Below are 25,091 nucleotides of genomic sequence, written 5' to 3'. Positions count from 1 at the left end.
AATAGGCTCAAAACTAGTTCCTACTTGTAATGAACTACTTTAGTAAATCCCCAAATTATCTTGTGTTCACCTGGGGGAGCTATGAGAGCAGTTAAATCCCAGGAAAGGTAGGCTGCAATCCCTTCAGGTGTATAGGTATGGGGACACAGGTCTTTCACATCTTGAAAGTTTCTTACTGCCCTTTAGCAGATAGAAACACCCTCCTCCAGCACTTAACAACAGAGGGGAAAGAATTCAAATACACTTCTACTGGATATATCCATAGGATCCCCTTAGTCAGGGCATGGGTATTTTGGATCACACTTTCTAAGGCATCAGACAATGGGAAAATTAAACATTAAAAGAGATATACTTAAGTGGTTTACATGTAAATATTGCTCACATATGGAGTTCAGAGTTCTAGTATTAGAGGCATTTTTCTGATTTGAATACTTGTGATTGCTAGTAGCAGCTCAGTGACAGGATCGTAAGCTATTATTTGATATTAGCAATAATATCTCTATTTCTCTTTTCCATAGTGAGACCATTGAAGATATCACTTGCACTAGAAGACCAGACTGTGAGGCTTGGACAGGAAATCCACCTGAAATGTGAGATATCTGAGAATGTGGAAGGGAAATGGTACAAAAATGGACAATTGGTTGAAGCTAGTGACCGTGTGAAGCTTTATCACAAAGGAAGGTAAGCATGTTGTGTATTGACTTGACTTTTGATAGAGTGACATTGTAAAGATGTGCCAACATGTGTATTATTTCACTGAAAACTATCTGTTGATCATGTCTGATCTCTGTCCTTCAAATGGACTTATTGTTATGATCTTAAAAGCCATGTCTCCTTATCCTCTTTATCCTGTTATATTACAATAAATTTGCATTTTTTTGTAATAAATGCCAATGCCCTTTGCATTTATCATTTGTCCTTTTTCAATGAAAGTTTTTCAGTTAAAAAAAAAAAAAAGGAAAAAAAAAAAGTTCTATCTTTAGCTACAACCCTTTAAAAGTTCTTTAGCTGCATCCCATTGGCTTCAGCTTAGCAGGCAGTTCACACAGCTGGGAACTGAGCTTGTGAAGATGTTCCTAAACAGGCTATTAAATGTTTGCATTAATTCTGAGTCCCAGCAAGGGACAAGTGCCATCTGTCCAGTGACTCCTTGGATTGACTTAAGGTGAAGGTGCTCCCCACAACTAATGTAAGCCTATAGGGTGAGATGAGGGAAAGAGGAGCAGGAAGGGCACAGAGGTGAGTCCTACCTTGAACAAAACTTAGAGCAGAATATAGGAGATCAAAAATATCATTGTACTCCTGGAAGATGCAGTTAGGCAATAAGGGCAGCATATGCTTTTCTCACAGGTCTCTTTGTTCTGCCGAACAAACAGTAGTTAGACCATTTTCACAGTGGGACCACCAAAAGGTTTCTTCTTAAGCAATCAAATTACAATCTAATGGCGGAAGCACAGAAACCAAGTGTCAAAGAACTTACACCCCTGTATTTTTCTATTTCTGTGTTCAAACAAAAAATGTTAGAAATGTTTACATTATTTGATGATCACCTCAATAACGTATTCTGTAATTCACAAAGTATGTAATCAGCTAAAGTACAGCTAAGCATCCAGCAAATGATTTTCAGTCAGTATTTTTACACTTTTGTACAGATCTCCTAAACCTTTTTCTTTGCAGGTTTTTCTTGATAGCCTTCAACAGTATTCAAATATAATTTACATGGATTTCTTTGTCAATTATTTTACAGAATCCACAGATTTATTATAGCGAGCGCTGCTGTTGATGATGAGGGTGAATATATGTTTGTACCAGATGCCTATAATATCAATATTCCATGCAAAGTACATGTTGTGGGTAAGTACTTGGCACAATGAGTTAAATATAATTTTTCTGACATTTGGAATGTAAAAGCAGTGTGAAATATCCCTGATTACAATCAGCTCATTTCCTCTGACCGGGTGTCTACCTCAAAAAGCAGAACTGCTATTTTGGCAAAGTGCATATGAGCTATTCTGAGAGTGCTCTGCCTGTGCTCAGGATCCAGTCATATTTTACAAGCCCAGGGCAGGGGAAGGCTTCTTAATGTTGAATTCCTGAACTTAAACCGCTATTAAGAGTTTGCATAAAGCACCTGTTATAATCCATTTTCAGACTTAGTGTTGTTGTCTTCGAAGAAATGGCTTGCTAATATTTTAAAATATGGTTTAGTTTGGTAAAATAGTAGAGTAGGTACATATTTACTTATACCCTAACTATGTTAAATGATATCTAGAGAATTAAATGTTTCTGGCCTTCATTTATTCAGTCAGCAGAATAGAAGGCTTGTTAATGAAGCCATTCTTTCAAAAACCATAAAAATAAAGAATAAAGCAAGGCATTGACTCTTCCCCTGACAATACCCCGCTGCCTTTTAATTTCAACCACTGAATTTGAAGTCTAAAGGAGAGCACTATAAATGATGAAAGCTTTAGAAAATATGGTCTGTAATTGAAGTTGAAAGATGTGGGCTACTTGTAATAGAAATAAAATTGGCAAGGGTTAAGGAGAAGAAAGAGGGGAGGAAGTACGCTCACAGATAAAATCTTGTAATACAATAAAGATAAAATCTTATTTTGTAAGAGTATATTCATTGGTTTTTCTCTATACCCATGGAGTACAATAAAAGTAACCATTTCATTTTCAGAAAAAGGATTTAGATTAAGACTGTGACTGTAAAATTAGTCTGGAGTATGCTAATTCCAGATGAAGAAAGTCTACAATAACCAGATGTAGAAAGATATAAGTGGAAATTTTTGAGAGCCACTTAAAGGAAACCTGTCAGAAATTATTTTAATATACATTGGGACTTTAGAAAAATTTTAAAAATTTTCTAGAAAATTTTTAGAAAAATTTAAATTTTTAAATTTTATTTTTTTAGAACATTTTTAGAAAATTTTATGTTCCTACTATTCCAAATTTTCTATGCTTCTATTATTTATTTTTCATCAATTATTTTCTTTGATTTTTTTTTCCACAAATTTATTCCCCCCCCCCAAAAAAAAAAAAACAAAAAACACTTGACTAAAAATGCCAGGAAAATACAGACTATAGAGCATGTTTATCTGTGTCTAAGACTTGTGGTCCCTGAACTCTCAGAGTGGCAGCCCTATGAAAAATTTGGACAATCTCTCTTTTTCAGATCCTCCTAAACTCCACCTTGATGGTCTTGGGGAAGATAACACTGTGACAGTAGTGGCAGGAAGCAAGCTACGACTTGAAATCCCTATCACTGGTGAGCCAACTCCAAAAGTCATGTGGAGTAAAGGGGATAAGGTATGTTGTTGTTATACATATTTCTCTAGCTTAATGAGTGTCCTTTTACTTCAAAAACTAATCTTTAGTCTACTGAAGACATTATTTTGATAGCAGAGAATAAGAAGGGGATATGTTTTATCTCAAAAACTATTCTCCCTCAAAAATGAAGAGTAAAAATGATTGTGTTTAGAATCTTATGGATTTCTTTGAGGAAAAACTGCAATTATGAAGGAAAAAAAATATGTTTTTTGTTTGTCTGTTTGTTTGTTTCTATAAATAAATTGTAAAGGAGAGGGACATATGAGATGCAGAAGAAATCTAGTGAAAATCTGCCAGACAGCTAATCACTGCATACATAGTGCCCAGAATGGCTATTAGGTTTTGACAGGAAGACATAGCAAAATTCAGTTTTTGAAAATAAATGATAAATTCTGATGGAGTGTCAAATCCAGAATAAAATGGTAGGTTGGGCAATTGGTGTCTTGCATCTGGTGTCTTCATTGAAAACTTTGCATGGACCCATCCCTGACTGTATATATCAAAAATCCAGACTTTTCACATTTAAATTTTCATTGTGGTATGTGGAGATGGGAACGTTATTTTTGCTGGATTTTTCAAAACTATCTGGTCAAATATCTGACTAGTATTTTTCAAATATTGATGGTATTATCAACACCGTGGGCTTGTCCAAATGAGAAATTACCCCACTGATTATTTGAAATCAATGAAGACAAACTACTGACCATTGCAATCCATTTCAATCGGACTTCTGGGAAAATCCACTAAACTCTTTTCAAAAATTAACATCTGATAGTGTTGATATAAGCGTGTTCTTGCTCACAGGGTAAGTGAGACTAGTGACCTTTCCTTTGAGATGTAATGGCCAAACTGAGTACTAAACAGTTACAGTATTTTGAAGTTAATTATTTATCCCTTGGTTATTTTGTCATTTTTGTGATAATCTGCTGACTGAAAACCAGAGCTTTAATATGATTTTTCATATGGATACTTTTTAATGAAACATGAAGTGCCCTGTACTGCACTATGATTTTGATTTTTGAACATTTTGAATCTCAAATCAGAAGCCATTAATTTTCCCTCAAATTACTTTGATTCTTAGTGGCTCACAGACAGTGGAAGAATACGGGCAGAAACATACCCAGACAGCAGCTGTCTGGTCATTGACACAGCTGAGAGAGAAGATTCTGGTCCTTTCAGAATAACACTGAAGAATGAGGCTGGAGAGGACACAGCTCTAATCAACATTAAAGTGGTTGGTAAGTCATGTGAAACAGTGCACAAATGATGTCTTTTATCATGGCCCTTTTCAATAAATGATCCATTAAATGATCCTGCTTTTCTGCACAACTATAGCCAAATTTTTCTTCCTGTATCTGAAGGGTCTCTCCTGTAGATGCCGTTCTCCCTAGCTACCAAACTGTTAAAGATTCTCAGAAATCTTCCATTTTCCTGTTTTTGCTCATTTTCAGATATGGAAATGAGGTGCAAGGATACTAAGGCACAGAGTTAATGAAGAACACATGAGCTCAGCCTGGGATTTAAGTAGGAGATAATTACTTCTCCTGCTGCCACCTCACTTCACTGGGGTCAAGCTTCTGCAGTTGTCTCAGGCTGCTTGTAACATTCTTAATTCTCCTAGTAACTGTGGTCCTTGGCACATGCCCTCGAGTGCACCTAAGGTGTCTTGACTGTACTGAAGAACTTGGCGTTTATCCCTTCCTAACCACCTGCCATGAAGGATCTACAAAGACCTCCTTTCTCTTTCTCTCTCCGTATTAGAAACTCTTAAATCAGGATTCATACAAAATAATGCAACAACTGCTTACTTAAAAAATAAAATAGTCAAGGGCTTCTACTGATGTTATCACTGTGCTCTTGCCTGTTGGTCAGAGTATTTATTCAAGATGGGCAAATTTAGTTTCAATTTGTTTCTTAGCCCCGAAGTTTACAAAGCTGTATGTCCCATAGAAGTGTTTTATATATTAGGCCTGAGGGCTCTGCACTGCTTCTACTGAATCCAGGTGATTCAGTAGAAAATTTTGTTTTTGTTTTTTACAACAGATGTGCCTGATCCTCCTCAGGCACCAAATGTGACTGAGGTCGGTGAAGACTGGTGTGTTATGACCTGGGAACCTCCAGCAAATGATGGTGGATCACCTATCTTAGGTACATACTTTTCTTTTTGGCTGGTGATGCTCTAATAGAGACAAAAGAAACTCACTGCAATTATTGGACATCATAGTATCAGAACTCAGCTCAGGCCTTGGAGAGTGGCCCTCTGAGTAGTTCAATGGAAGAATGTTATATTCAGTCTTCAATTTTATCACATATCTGTTTTTTTAATGCTTTGAGATTTGTCATTTTGTATGTTGCCAAATTATCAATCCCCCTACTTAAAAAGACAACCTCTTATAATACCAAAACTTGATAAATTAGTCTGTTTGAATGTTAGCAGGGATTTCAGAAACAATTTACTCAGTAAATTGAAATATCTTCTAATACAATGAACCAAGAAGAAAGTCAAAGAGCAGCAGAATCAGGCCCTTTGCACTCTAAACTAAAAACAGCAGTGTTGTAAGCAGAGTTTGGAAAAACTTTGTATGTGGCCATGAAGGCCAAAAGGGTGCTATCAGATAGTCTGCAAAGAGAAAAATTAAACAATAATCCCCAAACCGCTCTGAAGCTAGAAGAGGATATTGAACTGTATCCAGAAAAGGAGATATTGGCCAGTCAAAAATGGCCTCTGTAATACTATTTTGTTTGGTCAATAGGTTATTTCATTGAAAGGAAAAAGAAACAAAGCTCCAGGTGGATGAGGCTGAATTTTGAACTGTGTAAAGAAACAACTTTTGAGCCAAAGAAGATGATTGAAGGTGTTGCTTATGAGGTCCGTGTATTTGCTGTTAATGCGATAGGCATTTCCAAACCAAGTATGCCTTCAAAGTCCTTTGTTCCTTTAGGTAAGTAAACAAGAATAGAAAAATGGCTATGCATTAGACAATAATTCTTGATACATTATTGCAGTCATTCGAGTATACAACTATAGTTCTTTCTACGCTTGTGTTGCACATGATATATCTTTGCTAGATGCTACATAAAATTTTATGTCTATCCCTGAAGGATTGTCTTTCATAAACCAAGACCAAATAGGTATAGGCAGAAAATGCTGCACTATGATAAAGCACTGACATGCTATGGGTGAGCCCAATATACTACAGTCAATGCTTTTTAAGGATAATAATAGTTATAAATTAATAGTTTCATGTATTGAGTCAATAAAATCAAACTACTGGCAATTTAGAGAATTTATAATGATGGAGTATACTCTTGGTTGTTCTGTTTCTCCTGCTCTAAGTTTAGTCAGACAATGACTTTTGGTCAAAAATATCCAGAAAAAGTGACCAGAAGTCTGAAGATCACTACATATTTTATTCACAAAGAGTCTATAGATTTCCGTTTTTAAAGAACAGGTATGTAATCTATCTATGGAAATAAAAAATAAGTGAATTTGCTAAATATCTTATAATGAATCATATTCTAAGATACATTTGAATAGTCTCTAATATTAATTAATCTATGCCTCAATGATCCCCGTTAACTGAAGTATGGTGTTGTGTTTTGGTTTTGTTTTGTGTTTTTTTCTTTTCCAGAAAGGAATCAAATATTTTTTATATCCTTTTGCAAGGATGAACCAGATTAGGTTAGGTTATATCTTACACCATTTTACATGTCCTATCATTATTTGTACTTTATATCAATGTAACAGAGGGCCTTGTCACTCATTTAACCACTGACTAATTTGGTGACCTAATATAAAGAAACTGTTTTTTCAAACTGTTGTGACAATCACAAGTCTTTATAAAAGAAATTGCCTTGTTCTGTAGGGTAGCAAAGGTTTCCACCTCGCTCAACAGCTCCCCATGATATTGCTACAGCATGCTGTTGTGGAATATGCTCCTCAAAATGTCTCTGCAATACCCTTTACTGCTCTTTGGGTTAGGCTGCCAGCAGATACAGAATGAGGTATCTGCTTCTCCTTGTTTGTCTCCAATTGGGAGAGAAGTACTAGGATGATTGGAAATGCCTGGTAGGGAGGATTTAGCCTGTTGCCTGACACCTTGATGATGCTATATTTGAGGAAAACACTAAAAATGTGAACTTCTATAGTAATGTATTTTTCTGCCTTCTCTTCACTACTAACTTGTTTCAGCTGTTACCAGTCCACCAACTCTCCTGGCAGTGGATGGAGTAACTGATACCTCAGTTACAATGAAATGGAGGCCGCCAGACCACATTGGAGCAGCAGGTTTAGATGGCTATGTTGTAGAGTACTGCTTTGAAGGAAGTAAGTGACAATGACTGTGGTATGTTACTAATAGTGAAAATAGGTGAGACCTCCAGTGTTTTCTCTACAAGTGTCTACTGCTCTCACTCCAAGGCAGAGATTAATCAGTCAGAAACCTCCAGCTGTAGGGTTGTGTTTAGGTTTCTCTTCAGGTTGTATTCCACATCCCATCTGCTATTGTAGTTCAACTGTTTTACATCTGATATGAACTCCAAATCAAAAACTATATAATCTGTTGCAGTGTAGCAAGTACCATGGTAATCCCTTTTGTCTTCCAGAAGAATGAAAAGTGGAAGCAACAAAGTGAGTGGATGGGTGAATGGGTGGATGGGAAATAATAATTGAGTATAAGCATGACACAAAGAATGTGCAGGTCAGCCAGGTTTTAGGGACAGGAGTTCCTCAGTGTGGTAATCCCTATCTTGACATATTAGTGATTAGCTACTTCAAGTGTCAGTTTACAATACTGAGGATGGATAGCCTTCCCAACAGCTGGCTGTATAAGTTATCTAGGCAGGCAAAGTTCATGTAAGGATGTTAAATTTCCCCAACATTTCAGGCTAGTTATATAGAAGATCTTTAACTATGTCCATCTAAGTCTTAAAGCTACACAGAACTGAAGGCAATTGATAAAGATGTAAGAAACAAAATAAATTTATAAGAGTGAAATAGCAAGGAATAGGCAAACATAACCTATTTACAACCAGAGGCTTTGGAGACCAAGCAGCAGCAGTTTAGTATTTTTCAATAGATTTTATTCTGAGTTGTCATCAGATGAAGTCTGTTTTCAAAAAGTCCACCAACTCATGAGCGAGTACCAAACAGACAGGACTGTGCGAGCAAATGCCAGACAATGGGACTCCAGCAATGTCGTGTGATTGGATGAATGGGAATCTGTTATGTTCAGTTCACTGTGTTGTAAATCAAGAAACAAGCTGGACGTGTTCTTTCATAACAACATCTATTTCAATGAAAGCATTTCATGAATACAATCCACAGCCTGGAGACGAGAGGTAGAGGAGAGAATTTGTCATTCACAATGTCACGTGTTTCAGATTCAGTCAATCCAGGAAAACAATAGTTCACAAAATTGGTCAGATACTACAGGAGCAGAGTGCCTTCAGCGCGCACTCAGGCGAGTGGGAAGGGAGTGAAGAACCACTGGCTTTTCTCAGGACCACTCAGCATCTTGTAGTATTGAGCTGAATATCTTTAAGGAACAGGAACAGACTGCAAGAAGCTCAGAGGTTTGGAGAAGATTACCTGAAGGCAGACACAGCTGGAATGGTAGGAAGGGTTTTCCTTGTGTTTTGGGAGGGAGCTGCGGGAACAGCTCAGAAAGAGTAAGCATGCAATCTAAGATCAAGATGCAGCATTCCTATAATGTTTCCTTTGCACAAGCAAGATGTGTACAGGTATAAAGGGAACTGGCATTTGGTGTATGTTGAATATTATGCTTCATTTAACATTTGTAGGAGGGTGGAGGAGAATTAAAAGTGTTTGTAATATGTTACAGTCATATGACCCTTGACATTACAATATCTTAATTGGCAAATAAGATGAAAAGAGAGGAAAAGAAATATATACATGCTAATGCAAATTAGGGTGTTTAGAGGCGTCTTCAAAATCTACCTTTTAAGGACTGTTAGATCACTGTATGCCTGATGAATGAGACAAATTCTTTACATCTTATTTTTCAAATAGGTTTAAAATATATGAAATGCAACAAAATGGCAGTTGAGACTGTCATCTTATTGTTACCTACCTCAGTTAAAATACAATGGGTACAACATATTTTACATAGGTTTCTGAGTGTTTGTGTATATCTATATATGCCTCCTATATATTCATATATATCTATATATACACAATTGACATTTATGTATATATGTTATGAAAATGTCTAGGAAGAAGCAAGATTAGTAGAAAATAACACTAAGAAAAGTTGTATTATTGAAATATACATCCTTTTCTCTATGTTCAATTCTTTTTTCCTTCTTGCAATATCTCAGTGCCTCCTTTTCTCAGTCCTTTCAGTGCCTTTCTGCTTTGGACTAATATCTTCTATACTATTCAATAACTTTTCAATTTCAAGATACTCTTACAACTGTCTATATTCATTCTGCTGTAATTTTCTTTTAGTTCTTTGTTTGTAAACTCACTTGTCCTTGACTTCTTCATTCCTTCCTTCATTGATGTAGCTTTAAAGAAGGTTTTTTGGAGTTTTCCTTATCATAGCAATCATTAGGAGAAATCACAAGCTGAAAATAGGAAGACAATATGTACGTGTAATCATACTTTAGAAGATACAGGTACCATAAGCATTAGTTTGGCTTCATGAAAATTGTTATTTCCATTTAGTCTGAACCTCATAGATTAATCATCATGGTGGACTCCTGGACTTTGTTAACTGTGGTAGCATGTTTGGCAGTTCTCTGTGTATTTCTGAACTGGAGTCTCATCATGAGTACCTAGCATTGCATATGGATGAATAACATGTTAGGTTATAATAATAAATATGATAATAAATAACTTCCCTTTCCAGGGACGGTTTACAACATCCAGCTTGAACCTCTTATTTTGGCAATGTGAAGTAGACTACATCTTTTTAATGTTGGAGAAGTCAGTTCTTAGTAACATACACTGCTGAGTGGTTCTTCTATGGTATTTCAAAGGTAGCACAGTTCTCCCTGGGACACTATGTTTATCTGCCTTTAAAGGGCTTTGTACCTGCAAATCATCTGTTTTCATAGCTAGTAAATAGGCATTTCAGAGAGTCTCTGTTGGCTGAGATCTTTGCCAGGGTACCCATCCAGGAGCATGTACAGATACTGAAATAGTATTTTTACTGTCCTGAAAATGGCACAATCCAGACTTCCAGGAAATCCAGGGCAGTGATAGCTTTGACCAGGAAATAAAGCCTTAGTGATTACATCATATTTGTCATTATTCATTACTTTGGCCATGTTTAGTTTTCTTTCTATGTTTCCTTTAGTTAAATGTGTTTTCTTCCTCTGTCTTAGTGATCTTTTTTTTTTTTTTTTTTAACCCCAATACTTCTTTTTTTCTGTCTTGCTTTCTCAAAGTTACCCTCTGAATTTCTTCTCTCTTCTATGATGTGTTTTCTTCTCCACCTACACTTTCTCCCATCATCACTTATCATTTTGTTTCATTTCTATCTCCCAAGTGTTCCTTTCATCTCTATTTTTCATCTGTCCAGGGCTGCAATCAGGCCCAAACTAAAAACAACTTCATCTCCTTCTCTTTCCTTATCCTTTACTTCTCCTGTGAGCATCCTACATAACTGTTCTTGATCTAGATGCCCCCTTCCCACCTCTTTTCTACTTGCAGACTCCCTAAGTACAGGTTCTCTAAATCTTTAAAGTCCAGCATCTATCTTTGCATACTTACTAACAGGAATTGCTAACCACTGACAAAATGCTCCATCTGTGTGAAAGTGGGTGTCTCTGATTAATTTTAAAGATGGATTCTCACAAGGTATATCGACAGATCTGTCTGAGGAATTGGTGGAGCCACCTTTTAACCTGGAAGGTACAGTACCAACAAAGGATTTAAAACTTCTTTAATAAAAGAAATTTCTGAGAGTACACGTACTCTTAGAATTTTCTGCAAAACATGTATAAAGGGGAGGGGGAGGTGTTCAGGAAACAGTCAATGATTGCAATCCTTTTCTGCTAGAACCTGAAAGAAGCAGCTTGAAGGAGAACTTAATTCCTAAAAGTAAGACATACACTTATGAACATCTTCCACAGTGTTGTGTGCTAAGTCTGCAGGGCACTTTATCTTATAATAGTTCTCTTGTCTTTTATGGCAGTATTATAGTACTATCTTTATAAGATGTGGAAGGTATTGAAAATGACTTGCTACTGCGTGTCTCCAACTCCAAAGGTCAAGGTGTTAGCAGTGTAGCAACCTACGGTGTGGAAAAGAATCATTTGTATTGAAACTGTTCTGAGAGACTGTGCTGTTGTGTAATCTTATGGAGTGATTGTGTGACTGCTTAGGGTTAGGATAAAAATCTAAGAATGTTGTCATTATGTCATATGTCATTTATATCAATACGTCATTATTCATTGTGTGAATAACTTTCATACAGACTTCTTATAAAGGCACCAGGAGAGATGGCATGTCATTGCAATTTGTAAATATAATGTGCTTCTCTGATCCCTGCACTCTCAGTAGTATTTTCAAGACTACTCAGTACTGGTTTAATTGTGATATTGAAACAAACTGAAAAGCCCATTTCTCTCCAAGAAAGTTAAATCAATGCTGAGTGCTTTTGGAAATATATTCTATGCCCCCCTTGTTTTCTATCAGTTGAATTCAATTCAAATTCAAATGAGTTTTCTCTCTGGTACAATTAAATGATAGACACGTTCTGAAAACATTTATTTCTCTAAGTGAAAATATATAACTGTCAGAAATGCATTAAAATTTGAAACTTTTTCTATATAAGATTCAAGATTGCATTTTAGCCTAATTGGAAGAAAAAAGATGGATTCATCGGTATATAATGAATCAATTATCTTTCTATAATTTTCCTCATCAGTACACTGGATATATTTATAATTCCCTATTCTTTTGGTTCGTCCTCCCCTCCTCTTTTCCCTAAACTAGCTGATGAATGGATCGTGGCTAACCCAGAACTGACAGACAAAACAAAGTTTACAATCAATGGTCTGCCGACTGGCTCAAAAATCCTCGTGAGAGTAAAAGCTGTGAATGCTGCAGGTGAAAGTGAGCCTAGGTACCACCCACAGCCTATCTTAGTCAAGGAAGTTGTAGGTAAGATCCTCCTGCCTATTCCCACTCACAGATATACTCTGCTTCCATATTTAGTTCTGTTTTTTAAGGCTAATACTTGTAGTTGGAAGCTGATGATGTGCCCTTACAAAGCCATCTTGCAGTGGCTAGAAATCATGTAAATATCCTTAAAAATATATGTAATTCTTTTTATTTCTTCCTTTCATTTCTGAGCCTTTATTGTTCATGCTTTCAAGGCTTTTTCTGCAGAGTTTGTATTTGATATTCCTTTTCTAAGTAGTACTGAGTATCCCACCTACTCCTACCACCACAGAATTTGGTGTTACAATGGTGTACTGAATGTAATGCTGTGGAAAAATATATTTAAGATACTACACTTAGTGGTCACTTTTGGGAATTGTAGACCACACAGTTCTGTTTATAGTGATGCCTAGCAGTACTGCATCAGTTAGAAAAGAGGATAAATGTCAAACATAAGCTTTTGTTCTTTTTTTCAGAACCTCCGAAGATTCGCCTACCAAGACACTTAAAACAGACCTATACTCGAAGAGTTGGAGAAACTGTGAATCTTGTGATTCCTTTCCAGGTAAGAACTTTCACTGACAGGAAATTACTCAAGACGCGTTTTTCTTATATTGCTGCTTTTTAACGTATTTCCATGCATTTTTGTTAGGCCAGTGAGTTAATATAAGAAGATGTGGACATGCACAGATGTACACAGGTGCTTGTTTCGATGTCTCAAAGAATGATGTGATGTTAAGCCAATTACTGAATTGGGTAACTAGGTTAGACAGACTGATTCATCATCTGTCATCCATAGAACCCATAAATCCTCTTAGCAGACATTGTATGTGAGATAATCACTAGCACAATGCAAAATGACTACATTGGCAGTAATTAGATATGGTATCATGAGTGTCACTGTAGCATTTGATCACTATGTGTTCTTGAGAGGGAGGTGAAGAGTGGGCAGAATTTCATTGTCTCTGGTAGAAACTGCAATTTTTAAGTCATTGAGATCAAAACCAATGATATGTCCATTTGCAAAGTTATAGCACCTCTCCCAACAGTTACTGCCTCTCTACCCGCAGAGTCCTTATTCTTCTGAATAAAAGAATTGCAGTTGAATGTCTTCTCTTCATACAGATACTGGCTTCTACCAGGCTGTCAAAAGCCTAGTAAAATCTTGATCAGCAATACAGTACAAGATACACTGCTCCAGAGATGTTAAAGGAATATTGTAGGGTTATTCTATTCTCTAAGAAAAGGCATTCAAAAAAGGGTAAGAGTACCCTTTCGAACAGCATTTATAAATTGTTTGCCTCTGGAAGACAAATCCAGTGGCAAAGCAGATGGAATTTACTTCTATTTAAGTACATAAACTGGGTGCTACCATGCCAAAAATGTACACACATCCTCCCAAAAGATGTCAAGCTGGTCTACCTAACAACTATTCCAACTGCTTTTGCGGTAGAAGAAGAGAGTTCAGGATCCCTGGAGCATTAGTCCCCTACTTGGGTGCCCTCCTCTTTCACCAGCAGTATAGAGAATGTAGGCCGTTCCAGAAGGTGAAATATTTTGTTGTGCGTTTTTTGACTTTTAACCTTTTTCTTTTCAAAACATGTAATTGTCCAGTTTAGCCATAATATGCAAATATTTTTGGTCTCCTGGGGAGTGGGGAGGATGCATTTTAGGTAAATTAATGAGATTACATCTTAAATGCTCTGTTATTTAAAAATGAACTTTCTCTGCTCCTTTCAGGACAGTTTTGATTTCCCTTTAGGACTGACACTCTTTTCTTTCCCAAAAGCATATATAAATTGTTTCGTGGCTTCTTATAGGGAAGGCCAAGGGCAAAAGTATCATGGCAGAAAAATGGTTCTCCAATAGACAAGAACCAAATCAACATCCGCAACACTGAAAATGACACGATCATCTTCATCCGAAAGGCAGAAAGGAGCCACTCTGGAGAATATGACATGAAAGTGGAAGTAGAGAACTTGGAAGACAAAGCTACAATAGATATTCAAATTGTTGGTATGTTTTCAGAAACAGAAATGCATGCATGCCAGAAAAGCGGACTCTAGCCATTCCAAGGCTGTAGGAAAACAATTCTCTACATCCAATTACTTGTCTATAGATTTGCAGTCTCTAAGTAAACCTCCCTACACAATGGCAGGTGCTTGTTTGCTTGTTCAAACATGATAGCCTCTTGTTTTTTTCACTGTTTTGCTTTTCATGTTCTTGTTTATCCAGAATGCAAGCCTTTTCCTGTTGAGTGGTAGCCAAAGACAGAAATGGTAGTAAATTCATAGTAAGTTTGTAGTAAGTGTAACGTGAAAGAAATCTATGTTGAAACTATATGTAGGCAGGTAAGAAAGAGAAGAGAACACATTTACTTTTAATTTTTACCAACCTATTTCTTTACATAATAGGCAAATCTGGTAGCAAAGCCTTTATGATGATTGTCTGACACTACCCGTTTTAAGAACTCTTTTTCAACTGCTAATTACTTTTTCAAAATATCATGTCCTTCTGCAACTAAAGAGCATATGCACATTATAAACCATACTCACAAAGTGGTCCAGTTAGGTTTTTCATGATTCTGATATGGGTTAACTGTTGAAAGTTTTATTTTGCAGTCTCATCATTCTTTGGACATTGGGTTTGGCATATGCATGTGTAAGAGAGAAAGAAAATAAAGTGGAAGGTGTGTGTAGGAAAGAGACAGCAACAAAGTGGAAGGTGTATAGGAAGCAGAGAGAGAAAACAAATATAATGGAAAATGTCATCTCCCATATTTTCATTACAGATCGCCCCGGCCCACCAGAAATTGTAACTATTGAGGACGTGTGGGGAGAGAATGTAAATTTATCATGGAAGCCACCAAAAGATGATGGCAATGCTGCCATTACAGGGTACACTATTCAAAAAGCGGATAAGAAGAGTATGGTAAGTAAATAAGATGCTTGAAAGGCTGATGTACTTATGAAACTGTTCTTTTTAAAAATAAAAAGCCTTACATGTATAATTAATATAAGGGGACAAATCATTGGTTGATGTTCAGAAAATCAAGGAATATCTAAAAGTTCTAAGAATCCCATCTCTAAAACCTAGAAATGGAGATGTTTTCAGATGACATAAAAGAGGAGTACTAAACAGGAAAGGACAGGTGGATTAGAGAGAACTAATTCTACATTTTTTCCCCCTTTTGTCTCAGTACAAGAATTAAACCTAAAATCATTAATTCTGAAGGCAGTAGGTTGCTAGTAGAATCAAAATGTGGGGCTACTGGTTTCAAACCTGTAATGGCATACATGTATTGTATTAGTCACTACAACTCCTTATGACCCATGGCAAAATGGTACAATGTTGTTTGTAAACTGCTTTGAGATTTACAGACAAAAAGAGCAACATGTTCGTTTTAATTTTTATTTTACTTATTTTAATTTTTATTATTTTCGTTAAACTAACATTAATTTTATGCCTCACTAAAAGAAGGTATTTGGATTCTTACATTTAACACTTATTGCTAATTTAAATGCTGGAAATTTAGGATGATATTTTGGGCATTGTTTAAGGGAAACTTTTTGCACACGCCCCCAAAATTCATTATGTTGATCTGCTTCATGGTCTGATCAATGAATTCCTCATGTTTCTCTGCTTCCCTTCCCATTCTTCTTTTTTTTTTTTTTTTCTTTTTTTCTTTTTCTTTCTCTTCAAGTTGTTTGATGAGGTAATCTCTGTACAGTGACTAGAAAAATGATGCCCCCTGTCCTTAAGTTACTGTGTTAAGGAGAACACAACAACAGCAGTGTCTAGGGGCCAGTGTGTCATGGGTCATTCTGGTCATAGTTCCCCCATATTCTCTGGTGCTGAATTCTGCATATCTGGCACAGCTGTCCTTCTACAAGAAGTCATTTTCTCAAAAGACAGCTCCTTAGCCGTAGGTCCTCAGAGGAGTACAGAAAACACATCAAGTTACATGGGATGATGTTCTATTGATTTCTGAGAAATCTGAAGTAAATGAAGGCAACCAAATATCAACACATACTGTGGCACAGGAAACTTGGCACAAGTGGGTTTTTAGAAAAGCAGGAAAACTCTGCAGGGTAGAGTAAGGAAAAGTAAGAACGTTGTTGTGGTAATACTGCATTTTATGTTAGATGTATTTTTAGCATTAACCTCTTTTATATCAGGTGCTATGTAGGTATTGTGTACTAGGATAGACATCCTGCTACTGTGGCAGTACCAAAATGCTAAAACTCATCTCCCCATCTGAGCCTTAAGATGTGCCTTTTGCTCCAGAAAAACATGGATGAAATTATATTTCTCATGAATGCTCAGCTTGTGGAAAAGGGAGTAGGTTAGTGTGTTGTCCTTGTGTGAACACAAGTCACTGTGGAGGGCTTTTCCCCATCTTCAGGTTTTTTTGTCCACTACAGTATTTTCTCTGTCAGCAGCGTGGAAGAGGAATGAAGGAGCTTGCCCCTGCTTGCACAGGACAACATTTGTAATATTAAATTTTCTAAAATGAACCCTTCCAGCTAACACAGCATAACCATTCAGTATGATTCACTGCCATTTGGCCTTCACCGCACAATGCTGAACTCTGATATTCTCATTACCACTCACATCAGATGGAATAGTTAATTACTGTCAGCTTCACTAACTTAGTATTCATTGACATGCCTTTAATAGAAAATCTTACTCCCACCAGCTTGATGGTCCTTCCAAACAGTGTCTGGGTTAGAAGCGCAGTGTGCTGCGGGGAAGCTTAGCCTCTGTGTTTCTGTGTTTCAGGAATGGTTCACGGTAATTGAGCACTACCACCGCACCAGTGCCACCATTAATGAGCTCGTCATAGGAAACGAGTACTACTTCCGGATCTTCGCTGAAAACATGTGCGGCCTCAGCGAGGATGCAACAATGACCAAAGAGAGTGCTCTGATTGCAAAAGATGGTTAGCTAATTAGCCTTTCCTTATCAAAGGGTTGGGGTGTGTTTAGAGTCTGGAAAGATATTAGAGGTAAAGGCTGTCGATCAGGTACAAGCAACAGCTAGTACATTTCATAATAGGACTTTTTTGTTTGTCCATATAGTTAATAGTTTTGTGTGTGTGTGTTTTTTGTTCTGTTTTTTAATCAAGTGAGATATTTCTTCCATAATCTGTCACTTTCTGTGATCTTGGACATCATACTCGTGTCACCACTGGCAGAGCTAAGTCACTGAGGTGGAAGAGGAGCACGGCTCTGTCAGCAGCAGTGGGCCACTGCCTCCCAGTGGAGACCCAGCTCCAACTGTGCAAATGCTCCAGTCCGTTTCAGGGGGCAGGATCCAACAGTTAAGCTTAACTGCCTGCTTCACATCTCTTGCAGGTGGAGCTGGAAAAACTGAATCCCTGCTGTCAGAAGTCCTGACATTTCAGAAGTTGTCAGCTTGGAATGGCAATTTAAACATGAAATAAATACATATATAATCTAACTGCCCTTTTATGGAAGGGAAATTCCAGAAATGGGTGGTTTAGCAGAAGAAAATCAAATCAGATCAGTTCTGTTTGTCTGAAATGAGTATATGACTGCCATTACGTAGAGGACAGACAACCCATACCGCCCACACAGATAGGCTGAAGGACAGGAGATCAGGGGTACTGGAACCCACTTCTATTAAGAAAAACAAACAAACAAACAAATTGCTTTTCTATTAGAAACTGGATCACAAACAAAAGCAGGGCTATAGGAATTGCTTTTAATCTCTGCCTACTTGCTCCTGCCATGAGAGTAAGTATCAGGCTTAAGCTGCATTGAAGCCAGTAAGAAACCTTGCAGGTTGAAAAAAAAAGATGTTTAGTGTTGGCTGTGCACAGGAATAGATGTCAATCTGTCCAGCTGGTTTAAATGCCAGCTTAGTTAATGGGCGAAGGTTATTTACTGATGTTAATTTGCATTACAGAGCAGGGATAAAGTGTTAGTGGGAAACTGGGTTTTACTACCAGGCTTTTCTTGCACAGAAACAGTATCCATGAGGGCATCTGTATTGTTAGTGGACTGCATGAAGCAGATGGATTTTCAGATATGGAGCCAGGCAGATCAGAGCAAACTGTGAAAAGCAATTGGCAGCAGAGTGAACATGCTGAGACACACAGTGTCAAGGCAGACATTCTGCAGTGCAGCAGACAGGACCCATGCTGTTCTGTAATGTATAGGTCAGTCAGGCAAAGAAATTGAATATATGTGTATTATTTTTTACACCACCTACAGACAGACACGCCCTCAGACCTCAATCCTACAGCATGACCAAGGGCGATAGTCACGTCCCAGGACCCTTTCTAGCCTCCCATATGAGTTCAATTACTATGGCAGGCTGGTTCCTGGCATCAGGACAGGCAAACTCTGGAGTTTCTTAAGATGCTTGGGTATTTAGATACACTACAATACTCATCTTTATAAATATATTGTTTTCATTTCATAGGTAAAGTCTACAAATACCCAGTTTACGATGATTTTGACTTCAGTGAACGACCACTGTTTACCCAGCCTCTCATTAACACGTATGCTGTAGCTGGTTACAACGCTACTTTGAACTGCAGTGTTCGGGGCAACCCCAAGGTACAGCAAGCTCACAGCAATATCCATTAACACCGAGAAAGTTAACCTAATTTGTCTTAAAAGCCAAGCTGAATTAAAGAATGGTGTGGGCTCTAAAGCATACAAAAAAAAAAAAAAAAAAAAGAAAAAAAAAAAAAAAGGACTAACCCAGGGAAAGGACAAAACTTCATGAAAAGGCTGGGCTGTACAGGGACCAGAACTGATGATAGTAAAGGTTGTTATTAAAATAAAGCTATAATTATTCTAGAAAAAGCTAATTATGCTTTAAGTAAGTGCATTGCAAAAATACTCATTGGTTCTCAGATGCATTGTCTCCCAGTTATTTTGAGTTTTGCCTTTTTGAGATTTATTTTCTGATATGATTGATTGATCTAGTAAAATGGGAACTCTAGAGCATTTATGTCCACTTTTCAGAGTTTCTGTCTGTTCCTTCTGTAAACTGCAGTTAAAAACATCCTTTCCTTATTGACTTAGACTAATTGGAAGTCAAAAGATATGGCTGAGGTGTTTGTTGTTATTACACAGCTCCCCTTATATTGATAACAGGCTTATATTTATGACTTTAATGATGTGATCAAAACTGCACTGAAAACACATGCTTTAAAACAAAGACATGATGTAGCCCATGTTTGTTTGAGTTAACCATTATTTATTTTCCATGACTGTTTTATCTATTTTGCATCATTTCTGGATTATTCAGCTTTAACAGAACATCACAAACAATGGTAAAAATATTTGCTTTCATAGATTTGTGCATGTGGGTTTTTGTTTGTTTCTACCACAGCCCAAAATAACCTGGCTGAAAAACAAAGTCATTATAATGAATGACCCAAGGTACCGCATGTTCAGCAACCAAGGTGTCTGTACCTTGGAGATCCGCAAACCCAGTCCATATGATGGAGGCACTTACACCTGCCGAGCAGTCAACGAACTTGGAGAGGCAGAAGTTGATTGCAAACTGGAAGTAAAAGGTAAGAGTTTTAAATCATTGCAAATGCACTGTTTGTTTGAACAAACTCTTCATGGGAGACACACATGTGCAAGGCAAAAGGGAATTTAAACAATTTTTTTTCCACAGGTGAAAATAATAACTTGGTGTTAGTACAGAATAAACTACATTGGTAGTTTTGTTTTCCTTTTGAGGGCTGTGTTGTATTTATACTGCATCACTTTTTATTTCTTATTTTTATTTTTTTCCCAACCCTAATTCATACATTCGGTGTTTGCAAGAACTCTTTCACAAGTGACACTATGTTAGAATATAACTCTCAGATCTCTGACGCTTACCTGATAAACTCTAGTAAGACTCAGCCATAGAGCTCTTTGAAAACGCATTAAAAATCATCTTGAATAGGATACGGATCTCTCAAGGAAATGGCAGTTTTGTCTGCTTTAAAATGATGTATTAAACAAAAACATTTGTTTCTAAAGGAAAATTCTTAATGTAGTTTGTTAGCAAAGCCATGCAGCAAAAAGAAACAAACAATACTGTTCTCAAGTACACAAGCTAGTTGATATACTTCCTGTATTTGCTTTAGGAACAAAACATTTAAAACTGAATTTTCAAGTACAGGTAAGGGGAAAAAAGTAGGTCAGACCTTTACCACTGACAACAAATCTTTATTTTCATCAATAGAAACATTCTTATGAATTCCAGGCGATTTGGCATTGTCTGGGATACCATGAATGGCAATAAGATTTGGATTGGACTACTAATGAATAATGTTAAGGCTGCATTTTTCAGAAAACTACTTCCTAGGAAAAGATGGGGTCATATTTAGTTGGAACCCGTAAGGCTTTTGCTTCATGGAAGTTTGAGATTTTAAGGGTGGAAAGCTGCCTAAAGCCAGCCAATAAAGAGTGTTTCCGTCAGGAATTTAGAGAGGATTTAGGCTATCAGAATATTGGCCTAATTTTATTATTGTCATCATGCTTGTCTGTAAAGAAAGCCATACTATTTAACATCATTATGCACTCCATTGTGTTTATTTTAGGTTTCAGTTTCCATTTTCTGAGGTATCCTGTCCCACAGCTCAAATTTGCTAGCAAGAAGCCATTTCAATAAATGCTGGGTCTATGAATTTGAACATTTAGCTAAGATAATGGATGTATGCGTAATATCATGTTTCTTAATTGTCATGACTTATTAAGTTGTTGTCTTTGAAAGGTAATGTACACATCTTCGATGTATGAGTATTTTCCATGATCACAAGCAAACTTTCTATTTACAGCATAGCAGAAGACCTCATCACTGGAGAAGGTTGCTTCATCTGTATTTTTTTTTATACTGAAAGGCAAAAGCCAAGTTAGTTTTGCTATTCCATCAAGCTTTCTACTATTTGGACATTGCTATCAGATGCACTTTTTTTTTTTTTGGGGGGTGGTCCTTTGGGGATCCAGGAGTGAGTTGGACTCAATGATCCTTGTGGGTCCCTTCCAACTCAGATATTCTGTGATTATATTATTCTGAGTCTCCAGACATTAAAATCCTTTCCCACATTTACACTTTCAGCACTTTGCTTGTAGTACAACCATATTTCACATTTTAAAAGTATGAAGCCTTTTATTTGTCATCTGTTTATTTTATTTTTTACATTTGATGTGTAGAATACCATAAAATGTTTTTAAGGAGGAAAAAAAAAGCTAATCTGTCAAGTTTAGGAACTGAAAAATTTTTCTGTTGATTACATATCATTCTTTGGTAACTGCTTTTACAGCTGTTGTGAAATACAGTTGTTTCTGTTCATCTTGAAACTTTTTTTTTTTTCACTGAACTGCGTTGAAATATAGTTTGCTGCTTTTGAAGCATGATATACACCCAATGTCATCACTCAGCATCCCTTTATATGCAAGTTTCCAAGATTTTGTTCAGCATAAGTGGAAGTTGCTCTGTGTTAGTGTTCTTAAGAGCCAGGCATGGAGTGATTTTACCTTTCACCAATACTGATAGGAATTTAATTTCTCACTATTGCACATTTACATACTGGTATGTGAAATACACTGAAAATTATTTGAGGTAATGCATTTGAGATTATGACCTTGAGGATTTTTTCTGACAAGTATTCATCTAATTTTCCTACTTGCCGTTCTCTGAGTAATGTTCTGAAACAGGGAGCACACGATCCATGATGTTTGCAGACTGCCTACTTTCCCATCTGCAGCTGATTCTTTCTACAACAGTTGTACTAAAGATTTTATTAAAAATAACTAGATAAATTAAAATACATATTTTTTAATTTATATACACATATGTCTTCATGGCAACAAATATTTAGGGTAAATAACACTGAGAGTAGTGAAGCGTGAGAATTCATGTAGAGGTTGTAGAGCTTTAGGTACTATGAGCCTTTAAGAGCAGCTTAGAGGAATGACTTCAGTAAAATTTATTTTTTGGGTTATGGTATGCACTAAATGATATCTCAAGATTGCTTCCAGCTCTGTGATTTTACATGTAAGTCAGTTCTTAACGTTGTCAACACACCTACCACCTCAGTTAAATTCAAGCATCCCTCCAATCATTTATCCCAAAGGAAACCGTGGATAGATGCATGAGCATGGTATCATGTCCTAAGGGCTGCAGTAGTCATCCTATCAGCTGGTTGCAGTACATCCTACAGTCTCACTTGCTCTGGCACTGCACCTCCGGGTTGTAGTTGAACCTACCAACATTGATTGCTACAGTGAGAATGAGGATGTAAGAAATACTCCCTGTCGACAAAATTTAATCAGTCCTTCCTATCTTTTAAGCAAAAACCATTGATTGCAATATGTTTGTAGCATAGATATTTCTACATTCATAAATATCTTATTTCTTTGAGAAAAAAAAAATATATTTTCTTGAAAAGATCAACTGAAAAATTGAATACTATGCCACAGACATCTTCCTCAGAACATTTTATTCTACAGTGTTTTGGGTTTACATCACGTCTGAAGGAAGTCCTCCAAAATGCAGTCTGCCATTCAGCATCCAACCTGGACTATGTGTTGTCTCTCTCTTCTTAGCTATGTGACAGGCTGCTTCATTAACCCAAAATCTCACCTTCCCTAGTTAACTGTTTTGGAGCCCAGTCTCGTATCAACCATCACCTACTGTATTACCACTTCCCACCACACCTCTTTGGTCTGTGTTTCTCTCCCAACACTTCAGGCTGCAACTCCTTGCCCTTGCTGAGATTCCTCTACACATTCTGGCAGGAAAATTGGCCACTGTTTTAAGTGTCCTGTTTGAAGACTGCTCAGATTAGCAATTTGTGGGGTTTAGACATCTGTTGTAAGTGTTCAGTGCTGACGCTCTTAACATGACTGGTAGTTCAGCTGATGAATTCAAAGGGAATAGGATTAGGCAGAGACAGCAGCTGTAGCTTGGCAAACCAGTTAGGCTCAGGGTTTGCTATATGATACAGACAAATACAACTGAGTATTAAATGACCGGAGCATACAAACATAATTGAACCTTATTTCAACCTTCTATTGACTTTTTTGTTGAACTCTCCTTAAGTTTCCCAGCCTGTTTGTTCATTTAGGAGGGCTCTTTGGATGACTGCACACCACAATGATGTACAGTGTTATGGATTCTGACTCACTGGAAATGGATTGCAGTGTGTGTGTGTGTGTGTGTGTGTGTATGCACACTTGTATGTTTAGCTTTAAACTGGTTCAGCTTTAGTCCAGCAAGTAACAGTCAGGGTATGAATTTGTAATGTTGAGATACAGTTGAATGGTGCCTGAATAGGATCACCAGGCTCAAGGCAATGCTATGTATCTGGTGAATGTATGAACTACAGTGGTCAGTGGTATTATTACAAATCCTGGTTTTGTAAGTCACACTAAAGATAACTATACCATGCAACAGTATACACTGCAGTACGTAAATCTTCCTTATGACAGAGAAAAGAAGCTCTAGCCAACCATTTCTGAGTTGCTGGAGATCTGAAGTTTATCATGCATATATATATGCGCGTATATATATTTGTCCAGTTCTAGGATTATCCTGGAAGAATTACTGACAGAACAGTTTAGGATTTTGGATTTTGCATAGTATTTGACCAACAGAGCAGCTATGGATATTCTGAGTATTATCAATATGCTACAATTTTCTAGTTTTCTATTTATATAACTCCTAGTCGTTATTAAATTTAATACTTATTTCTTGAATGTTTTCATGGTAGTTATTTAATAATAATATAAAATCCTTGTTTTATCCTCAAAAAGGTTCTACATTTACTGATGTTATTTCAGATGGACATTACATCACTCTTCCATTTTCAGTTTTGCTGAGTGAACTTAAAGAAGGCTGCTCAGTACAATTGCATGTACAATGCCTTTTTTATAAATATGCTGTGCTGAAAATGTAATGAAATAGAACTTAGAGATAACTCTACCTTTATCTTTAAAGATGATGCATAAACTGAATTTTATGATATATTTTTCATACTCATCTTACTAAGGAAAATAAAAAATGTATGTCTTAAGTTTGTTTAGGTAGATCCTTAAATATGGCTATGAATTTCTCTTTATTGTAAGGAAATGTTTTCTTTTCATTGACCTCAGTGAGGCTGATAAGATTCAGTTAAAGAACTGTGCTTTTTATCATGATACATGTTTTTGGAGTATGTCTGTCTTAAGAGTGAAATCAAGCTTGGTGATCACTGATAGATTGATTGTAGTGAAGATGCTGTATGAGAAATATTAATAAATATGGTGTTAAAGTCAATTTGGAAGAATTTCAAATGCGAATAAATACCACTATAAATATTCTAATTCTGCAGTGATATATCAAGGAGTAATTAACGCAGGAGAACCATTCTTCTTGGCGGGGAATAACCAGGTTTATAATAAGCATACTCCTCTGGACATTCCATCTCATTCCCTTCCTCTCTTTTCACATTCAAACTCATTTTCTGCATGCAAAGTGTGTATTTATTTGTTTTTTTAGAATAAACTAGCTGGTGTCTCATGGCATACAATGTTTATGTCACATGAGCAATGAAGGCCAAATTAATCAAGAATATAGGAATTTAACAACAGAGTTACAAAAA

At 36.7% G+C, this 25,091-nt stretch overlaps 1 protein-coding gene across 11 annotated transcripts in view; it reads left to right on the top strand.

Moving 5' to 3' along the window:
- The window catches only part of MYBPC1 (myosin binding protein C1), an 81,388-nt gene that overhangs the window by 51,941 nt on the left and 4,356 nt on the right, over positions 1–25,091 (top strand). For 8 of the 11 annotated variants that reach the window (XM_038164988.2, XM_038164985.2, XM_038164982.2 and 5 more), the window contains 17 exons: positions 519–681; positions 1,748–1,854; positions 3,179–3,312; positions 4,415–4,571; positions 5,377–5,481; positions 6,087–6,275; positions 7,526–7,660; positions 11,144–11,212; positions 11,360–11,401; positions 12,299–12,466; positions 12,943–13,031; positions 14,287–14,482; positions 15,258–15,397; positions 17,249–17,408; positions 18,917–19,053; positions 19,838–20,024; positions 24,822–24,880. In XM_038164988.2, coding sequence (XP_038020916.1) covers positions 519–681; positions 1,748–1,854; positions 3,179–3,312; positions 4,415–4,571; positions 5,377–5,481; positions 6,087–6,275; positions 7,526–7,660; positions 11,144–11,212; positions 11,360–11,401; positions 12,299–12,466; positions 12,943–13,031; positions 14,287–14,482; positions 15,258–15,397; positions 17,249–17,408; positions 18,917–19,053; positions 19,838–20,024; positions 24,822–24,880 — 2,237 coding nt within the window. The remainder of the gene's footprint in view (positions 1–518; positions 682–1,747; positions 1,855–3,178; positions 3,313–4,414; positions 4,572–5,376; positions 5,482–6,086; positions 6,276–7,525; positions 7,661–11,143; positions 11,213–11,359; positions 11,402–12,298; positions 12,467–12,942; positions 13,032–14,286; positions 14,483–15,257; positions 15,398–17,248; positions 17,409–18,916; positions 19,054–19,837; positions 20,025–24,821; positions 24,881–25,091) is intronic. The other 3 variants (XM_038164971.2, XM_027449166.3, XM_038164993.2) reach the window with 3 other exon arrangements.

Source organism: Anas platyrhynchos, chromosome 1, assembly GCF_047663525.1.
Source record: "Anas platyrhynchos isolate ZD024472 breed Pekin duck chromosome 1, IASCAAS_PekinDuck_T2T, whole genome shotgun sequence".
Classification (NCBI taxonomy): domain Eukaryota; kingdom Metazoa; phylum Chordata; class Aves; order Anseriformes; family Anatidae; genus Anas; species Anas platyrhynchos.
This window is presented reverse-complemented; position numbering and strand designations above follow the sequence as displayed.